Source organism: Convolutriloba macropyga, unplaced genomic scaffold (genome assembly GCF_964194025.1).
Source record: "Convolutriloba macropyga unplaced genomic scaffold, txConMacr16.3 SCAFFOLD_5568, whole genome shotgun sequence".
NCBI classification, from domain to species: domain Eukaryota; kingdom Metazoa; phylum Xenacoelomorpha; order Acoela; family Convolutidae; genus Convolutriloba; species Convolutriloba macropyga.
The window spans coordinates 7,793-16,439 of NW_027449428.1; the positions used below are offsets into that span (position 1 = coordinate 7,793).

The 8,647-nt window shown below is 56.9% G+C and overlaps 3 protein-coding genes across 3 annotated transcripts; all 3 read left to right on the forward strand.

Moving 5' to 3' along the window:
* Positions 1 to 743: 743 nt before the first annotated feature.
* LOC142355028 (uncharacterized) lies at positions 744 to 2,763 on the forward strand. The gene is made up of 2 exons (XM_075407328.1): positions 744 to 1,471; positions 1,785 to 2,763. The coding sequence occupies exons 1-2, from the start codon at positions 1,202 to 1,204 to the stop codon at positions 2,526 to 2,528; spliced, it is 1,014 nt and encodes a 337-aa protein (XP_075263443.1). The 5' UTR covers positions 744 to 1,201; the 3' UTR covers positions 2,529 to 2,763.
* A 2,104-nt stretch (positions 2,764 to 4,867) lies between these two features.
* LOC142355029 (uncharacterized) lies at positions 4,868 to 6,446 on the forward strand. Its single transcript, XM_075407329.1, has 3 exons — positions 4,868 to 5,440; positions 5,663 to 5,965; positions 6,106 to 6,446. Exons 1-3 carry the CDS (start codon positions 4,889 to 4,891, stop codon positions 6,265 to 6,267), a joined length of 1,017 nt encoding a protein of 338 aa, XP_075263444.1. The 5' UTR covers positions 4,868 to 4,888; the 3' UTR covers positions 6,268 to 6,446.
* Positions 6,447 to 7,226: 780 nt separating this feature from the next.
* Positions 7,227 to 8,507, forward strand: LOC142355027 (uncharacterized). The gene is made up of 3 exons (XM_075407327.1): positions 7,227 to 7,351; positions 7,749 to 7,858; positions 8,212 to 8,507. Exons 1-3 carry the CDS (start codon positions 7,309 to 7,311, stop codon positions 8,458 to 8,460), a joined length of 402 nt encoding a protein of 133 aa, XP_075263442.1. The 5' UTR covers positions 7,227 to 7,308; the 3' UTR covers positions 8,461 to 8,507.
* The last annotated feature ends 140 nt before the right edge of the window (positions 8,508 to 8,647 follow it).

The following is an 8,647-nucleotide window of genomic DNA, read 5'->3' on the forward strand; positions in this document are numbered from 1 at the left end:
AAAAAGGGTACTACATGTCAGCATCCGGCCTTGGGTGCCTACTACCTACCCCTAAGGCCAGTCTCCACTTCGCGGCGTCTGGTCTTCGCGACTCGAATCTCGGCTCGAAAGAGTGGGGCAGGGGTTTTTCGACCCACCTTCTCCTGGGGGTGAAAAAAACACATGTCGGCATCCGTGCCCAAACTGCCCAGATCCATGCATAAATAATAGCTCCTGGTACGAGTATTAGCAGGAGCCAGGAGGAATAGGGTGTACCAGTGGAGTATAATATATATCGCCATGTACGGTAGGTACCTACGTACCTACCTACCTACCTACGGTTGACACTTGACACAGGTATACTCGTACTCGTACGTCATCCAGTTCGACTGTTATTCGAGTCCAAGCTTCATGTACTGTACGGTACAGTCTGTACCTACCCTCTACATGAGTCACATGCACCCGGCCTGGGGTGAAAAAAAATGAGTCACATGCACGCATGGGGTAATGCGGTCATGTGTCATTTGGCTCTGCGGACTGCCGACTGCGGTGTCCGGTGTCGTCTCCACTCTATCTAGACCTGGCCCGCGGCTGCACCGTGCATCCTTCCCTCCGCAACCGCTCAGGCTGAAGCTTCGCGAACACTGCGCAACCGGACACCTACAGTCCGCAACCCCTCGAGATCTGCACAGTTGGGATAGGGACCCTCCCCTCGTTGATTGAGGCTCACGGTTCGCAGATAGCAGCCCCGCTACACAAACTCCGCAACAGTCTCCGAGACAACTCGCGAGGTTGTAGAGGAAGGGGACAGGCCCTCTCGTCGTCGGTGGTGTTGGCAACAAAACGACCGACCGACGGGGCTGACCCCCTCCAACCCGCACCTTGCGGGACACACCGATCACGTCAAAGGCAGTTCAGGAAGGGGAAGATAACCACCACCATCTCTCCGGCAGGGAGCACGCCTGCCCGTCGTGTTGCGGTTTTGCTTTTGCTCCCCAATTAGAAACGTACCCTACCTACCGGTGGGTACTATCCTGGGCAGTGGGCAGGCAGGCAGCAGCTGTCACCCGTCAAAAACAGCGACACTTGGTCTTCCCGTTCCCGGACGCATCCCCACATCACAGCGCGCCTTAGTGATACCACCGTCCGACCTACAGCCGACACGGCATCGTAGGCTCCGATTGTGGAATACCTCTACCCCGGTGAGAGCTCGCTCGCCGCAATGTGGACCACTCACACGATTCTCTATTCGGTGACAGGGGGGTCGTCCCAGGCAACGACGCCAACCTCACCCACACCGCCACGTCAGCACGACTCGGGTCGGTATTCCGTTGTGTCGGAGCAGCTCGGCACACGCCCCTTGGCGGGCACGAGCCCATTCCTGGCTGGCTACAGTGAGGCCCGGCAACGGTTGAGCGAGCGGCAGCAGCACTACCACCGGCCGGCTGGTACTGTCAGGGAACCAAGCTTTATCGCTTGGGCAGTGGGGAAGGTACGCCGCTTACCCTGTGGCCAGACGTTAAGGACAGAAGCAAGGCAATTTTGGAGGTTGCAATAGCTGCCTCGGAAATGGCCCCTTGTGGTTCCCACCCCTGTATCGGTGATATCTGTGTGTCTATCTGGAGTATGCGAGGAGGTGCCTCCTCCGTACTCACCCATTGTGCAGCACTAGTCCCAACCACTGGGCTCCTCCCTGTTCTGCCGGGTGGGAAATTCATTTATCTTTTGCCCTGCCTACTCTGCCTTTCTAGTAAGGGGGAGACAGGCTCTCAACATTCCTCATGCCCCTTCCCCATGTGCTGCAGGTGCAAGGAGCCATCCAGGCATCTGTGATCTGCTTCGTTGCTGTTTGCATGTTCCCATTGGTGGTCGCTGGAGCGGTCCTCACCCTTCTCGCCAGCGTGATGGTTCACTACCTCATGAGCGGCTACAATGTGTTCAACGATGGCGTTTCCCAGCCATCCACCCATGCTGCAGAGTATGCACCTCCGCGTCGGTTCCGCTGGGCGCGTGTTCCTGGAGGACTGACATCTGCATGGGACTCGGATTACTCAAGCAGCAGTGATGAGGAGGACCAGGGCACATCTAGCAGGGCATCCAGACGGGTCCACAGACTCCGCACGCGCATAGGGGCACGCATGACGGACTTGCACCGCCGGCTCGCAGGCCGGAGGCACGCTTCACCTGATGGCAGCACTGGTGAGGGGCCGGACAGCAGCGATACCGAGGGAAGTAACCGGCTGCGGCAGACACCGAGGCACTCCCAGGCCTGGGCTGCCCGGATGCGGCGAATGCGGAGCACCTTCCAGGCGTCTGTCGGCTCCTTGCGGCGGACAGCCTCATACAACAGCAGCAGCGAGTCAGAGCCGCCTTCACCATCCGGTTTTGCCCTTCCACAGCGTAAGAGCGTGAAGGACCTGCTGCAGCTTGTTCTGAAGGACGAAGGCTTTCTGTACGGCCTTCTGTCCGAGCTGCCGGGTGTGGACGTGACCTCGGTCCCCATCCAGAACGCCATTGAGAGAATGAGAGACGACAGCATGCGGGGTTGACTCCAACACCTGCATGTCCAATAAAGCGCAGATCTGCTTCCTGGCTGCTCCTCTCTTGGCTGTATCGCTTACCAGGGGCAGAGCTCCCCCCTCAGGCTGCTGCATGTTTCACATCATTGCAGGTGTTGCTTAACGCCTGCTTATACACAAACATGTGAGCAAGTGTACCATTTAGTTTCTTTGAGGCTCCAACGTATGTCTACAAGTATTCGTTTCTGTTTCGTTTTTGTTTCAATCTCCCCTCCAGTCTGGGGCACTGTATAACAGTATTTCCTTGAGGCAAGGGCTGAAGAGGCCTCTTTCCCCCCTCTTTAATATGAGAATATGTATCTGTAAACCTGTTGATTTAACGCCATGCAAGCAATGACTTGAGGTCCCCTGTGTGCGACCTGTCGCCAATGTACGATGCTCGTCTCTGAGACAACACGTTATGTGAATCTGGGCTCAGCCGGCGGCGGCTAAAAGGCAAGCTCCTCAAGTCGTACGGGTTTGAGGATGTACTGCCTCCCCCTCTCCCCAAGGAAGAATCAGTTCTCATCCAGCATGCTCCACGGATACCATAATTTCATGATAGCCAGTGATAGCAGGAGGTGATACTCGTACTGTAGCTATCTAGAGCTATCCCCGACGTGCACCCGTACGTCTACAAATACAACACGGCTCGACGACAGGATCGGTCTGGATAACCAGGGATAACCTAGCTTTCGCGACTGGTCCTAGACCCGGCCAGTATCGTGTCAGCCTTCCGGCAAATGTGTGTAGCCCTTGAACCAGAACAATTACGGAAGTAGGGTAGGTACCTGCGGACTGACTGATCATCTCTGCCACCCGTATCCCCGAGATTCTCACTTCGGTGGGCACTTCGTCCGGGAATTTCCCTGAAAAGACTGACTATAGGTAGACCCTTTCAGCAAATGGGATTTTGGCCTCTGAAATTTCAGTGAAACTTTCTGAAATTTCACTTTTTGTGAAATCTTTCAAAAAAAGTGAATGTTTCGGCTAGGCTGGGTTGAGCTGGGCTGGTTCCGGCCAGGCTCGACCGAGTTCCACCCTACATTGGAGCAGGGAGCCAGGGACACTACAAACCAGTTACATGACAATGACCACAACCATGAGTGAGTCACATTGTGCGCGAGGCAAGACACAATCGGGTGACATAGAGTAGCCAGTAACCTTATCGACTGGTCTAGAGGAGTGAGGTAAGACCTATACAGGGTAAAAGCGCGTGTGTGCGGCTCTGCGCCGTGCGAGCGGGCTGGGCGGGTCGTGCCGACTGGCGAACGGCGCGATCTCTGACGGCAAAGTGCAGTAGGTTGTACTTCACCTGTATACCACTGAAAGTCTCCCCAGGAACCCCGTGAAAGTGAGATTTTCGGGTCTGAAATTTCACTGAAACTTTCTGAAATTTCACACTTTCACTTTCATTGAAACTTTCACGGTCTACCAGCAAGGATACTCGTCCTAGTTTTTTTTTCCCACCCCCGGGAGAAGGTTGGTCGTCCTAGTAGTACTGTAGCTATACTTCACTTCCAGCCAGATCCCTTCCTGTTCACTGTTCAGATATATCTCATTTTTTTTTCACCCCCGGGCAGCCCCGGGAGAAGATATATCTTTACTGTTCAGATATATCTCATATCTCCCGCCCAGTTCCGTCGACTGCGGCCAGTAAAAAATCGCGACAGCTAGGATAGACAGCGACAGCCGACACACACCATGCAGTCCGAAAGCAGCTGCCAGCTGGTGCCGTCGACACGCACAGCTGGGACAAAGCACCCTCATGTTTCAATGACCCGGCGTGAGAATCGGCAGTCGCTTGAATTGAATGCAATTTAGGAGGTAAATCGATCAGGTTCCTGCATCGCTGCGGCCTCAGCTGGCGATCAACCAGTCATCCAAGCGTTCGGCTGCGCCGGAAGTCATCGGTGGCACTTGCCGGGTCAGCACGTCAGCACCCCCTTACAACCTGGGTTGCGTCGTCGGCTACTTATATACCGCACCTCGTGCTGCGTTTCCGGGACCGGCGGAAACTTGGAGGCAGGGTTACGGCGCGGTCGCTTGACATGGCCTCCCGCGGGGCCGGCTGCGGCTATCTTTCTGCAGGCCGGCCTGTGCGTTTGGCCTTCGTTCTCGCCGTCTTTGGGTGTCTTCTCTCAGGCGGTGTTGGCGATGGTCCGCCCCCATCTGATCTCTCTGCTTCTGCCGTTGCCCATCGCTCCCTGCCTGTCTCAGCAGAGCCCCCAAACGCCCCTAGTCCAACACCGTTCGTGGCAAAGATGCCTCCGTACTCCCTGGCCTGCGGGGCACTCCTCCTTTCCCCCTTGACCGACAAGTGCGGCTACGAAAGCGGGGACCTCCTAAACATGCTCCTGGAGCAGCACGAGGAGGTGTACATCATCCCCAAAGAAGCATGTGGAGTGTCATGCATAGATGCCGTCCTTGGAATCATCCGCAGCAACTCGGCATGCACGCAGCTGCAGGAATGGCTGCCCGATGAAACAGCAGACCTGAAACCGCTTCTGGGGAAGAGGTACTCCCGGGCATGTGCAGATATCTGGGCAAGCAAAAGGGCGGAGGAAGGGAGCGAGGCGGAGAAGCGGGCGTGCACAGTTGCATGGGAAGCCTGCGAATTCAGCCTCCCGCAGTCATCCATGCAGCTCACCCCGACCAAAGTGAAGTCGAACCTAGAGAACGACATCTACAACAACTGGAGCTGTCCCAACTCCTGCAATTCGACCTATCTGGGCCAGCTGACAAGCCAGGCTTGTGCATCGCACCTGCTCACCCTGTCGCTGGGAAACTCCTCATCCACTGGCAAGCATCTGCTAGCAGAGGCGATACGGGCGGCACTGCTGGACAAAGACAAGGGGGTGCGCCGCATCTGTGAACTGACTGTCGACCCCAGGGACACAGAGGTAAGCTTTTGCTATGTCTGCACAGACATCTTGAGACATGCACGCCTGAAGGCACATCGGATCAAGGCACAAAACATCCCACCCAGGTCTAGACATGGAGATAGATCGAGACAGACACACAGGCCCGCAAGACAAATCCAGTTGAGCCAACCATAAAAATAGCAGCCAGGTTCTGATAGGATGCTTGGGGGCCTGACCGCTGTCATGTCTGTTGCTTTGCAGATGGTGGCAGTACGTTTCATAGCCCGAGGACTGGAGGCTTCGGCGCTGCCGGCAGATGAGCGGCTTCGAGAGGCGTACCTCAGGAACGCCATAGCCAACGCGTCAGGAGTCCTCCCGCGCTATGTCACAGTGGGGACGGAGGCAGATGGCAGGGTGCTGTCATTGAAACTCAAGGGCGAGGTATTGCTCCCAGCAGAGCAGCGCCTGAAACTCGCAGTCTTGGACGGGCGGCTGATGCAGAACTTGGCTTCGATATTCCCTGAAGACAGAGCCTCAGCAATTGCAGCAAATGCCTGGTTGGAGGTTCGCATTGCGCCCTATTGTCTATGCTGCCAAGCTGTTCAGCTCCTCTGTTCTGTTTGCTGTGCTCTTTCTTGCTTATCTGCCTGGCAGCAAGGCACCCATCCTCACACATCTGTGGGTGGCGTCAACGACTGCTGCAGGAGTTGCAGATACAACCCATCAGAGGCTGGGCGGAGGGAGAAGTGATCGAAGTTTTCTTTAACTCGCATTCATCAGCTTCTGTCGGGGGCGCACTACGCACACTGGCACTGTCAGCAGCTGTGTACCTGTTTGCCGTCGGGCATGGCGGCGGTGGCCTCTGAAGCCGGCGACCATTCACTGTCACCCTATCCCCCTGCTAACGTGGAAAGCCGGCAGGGGAGCAGACTCATACAGCATCTGAAATCTGTGGATGTGTGTCCTAGCTCACACTCCTGGTTGCCCTCTCGCTGCATGTTGGCAACATATGGCTGTCGACCGTGTCCAGACCAGACAGGCATGCTCCATGCCACCTCCCTTCTGGCGCCCTGTTCAATGCCTCACAGTTGGCAGCGACGACTGAAGCTGCAGTGCTGATGGAACGAGCGTCCGGCTGCCAGTGCAAATTGCTCGGTGGCAGCCCGGCTGCTCATGAGAGGCGTCAACTTTGTTGCATATATTATTTCCTATCTTTATTTTTGCAGTGGTAATAATGAGGCGATGTGCCGTTGTCACCTATCGCGGCCGACATAGTAGGGAAGGTGCCAATGATGAGCGGTACTCTCAAGTCTCAAGACCGGAGGTGCCTGCATGACTGGCATGAGTTTCCGTGTCTGCTGTTATTTATCGGTGCCTCTGTTTGTAGTGTACATGCTCCTGTGGTAGACAAATGCAGTCCTCACGTGGTACAGTACCGGGGGGTTGCATGCAATGTTGTTTTGTGTGTTTGATGGTAACCCACTGTAAAACTGGGTGTGGCTGCTGAACCTAAGCCTGCCAAAGCCACGCGTGCTGTGTCTTCGGGGAGAGAGGCCGGTACTGTACTCGTGGCGTGAATAGCAGGCATGCAGGGTATCGCTACTCGTATGTACGTTCAACGGCATCGAACATGGACCATGGTAAACCACGCAATGCATGTACTACCAGCAGTACTCGTATAATGTACTATAGTACGAGCATAACTGCACTGCCACCGGCCGCCTGGCGCCCCCCAGCCGAGCTTTCGCCTGCACGCACCTGTATGAAAGATCGGACAGCTCCGCTGCCTGCAGCTCTTGCCAGACCGCGGGGCATCCTGCTCACTCTCCCGCCTTGAGCGGTCAATACACCCGCGGGCGTCCAGCGTCGGGAGGCAGCGCTGGTCGTGGGCAGAAGCCGTGTACAAGATGGCGTCTCAGGTCTTTCAAAAGCTGCCACGCAGAAAGAACTGTACGAAAGCCCCACTCCTCCCGTCCCTGTGTCCTTCCCTCGCGCCTTCCCCGTTTCCCATTCCATCCCTTCACTGCCTCGCCTTACCTTGCTCGTCCCTGCCGTCCCTCTCTCTCCCCTGACCTCCCCTTCCTCTTCGCATCCGATCCCTTCCACTTGCACCACTCCTCCTCTCTCCCTTCACTTGTCCATTTTCTCCCTGCATATCTCTCAGCACCACCCGTTGGCTTTCCTGCCCGTGATCTGCGGGCGCCCCCTCCCGCGCCCCCATCCCCACCTCTCCGCCTGCCCGCTTGTATGCCTCTCCCTAGCATCCACCCAGGCGCCGCGCCGTCATGCTCTGGAAATGCAGGGTGGTGCCAACTCCTGACTCATGTTGCTCCCCTCCCCGGAGCAGTGTTCGATCTCTTGCGGGTGCTTCCAAACAGCGGCATTGGTTCCAAGGTGGGCAAGCCGCAGTGGGGAGAGGGGTGCTACTGGGAAATTACGAGGATAAAGATTGATCCGGTAAGGACACAGCCCACTCTTTCACGCTCCCAAGCCTGCTGCCACCCTTCCTGTGTTTTGCCCTGTGATGGTATTCGCCGCTGCCCCCCTGCCGTCACATCCCTCCAACGCCACTGCCACGCCACAGTCGGCTCAACTCCCTCTCTCCCGTTCCGCATCCGTCCGCGCTAGCGCCTCAGCTACGAACTCGACCACAGCGTCTGCTCCTGCCCGGCTACGTCGATTCCGGCTTGGCACGCAACTCCCACCTCACCACCGTACGTATGCTCTGCAGCGGAGACCTGCACATCACTTTTGACACCCCCCCCCCCCCCTCTCCTTCTCCTATCCTTCACCGCTGGTCACGCTTTCAGGATGGTTCACATGGGAAGGTGTGGGGCACCCCTTACTGGCGAGGCCAAGCCAAGCCCACCGCCAAGGGTGACACTCGCATCCCGGGCCCTCTGAAGACCTTCTGGGTGATGAAAGAAAGCAACCTTCTACCGCCCGGCGCCGCGGCATGGGTGTCGGAGGACTGGTCGGCGGTGAGGCAGCAGCTGAGCGGGGCTGAGTCGGGCGGCGAAGAGGGCACGGCCGATTCTAGCCCTGATGGGGAGGCCTAGATAGCCAGGAGGGAAGGGATCCACGTGTGAGCACGCTTGGCTGATGTGCGGTGAAAGCATGCGCCCTTCCTGTCAAGACTCCTTTAATCAGAACAGCAGTGGAGATCATCGCCTCTTCGCCCCGCCCTTTTCCCTCGCTTCCACGGCAATGCACCCAGCAACAGCTCACCCATGTTCACCCTTTCCC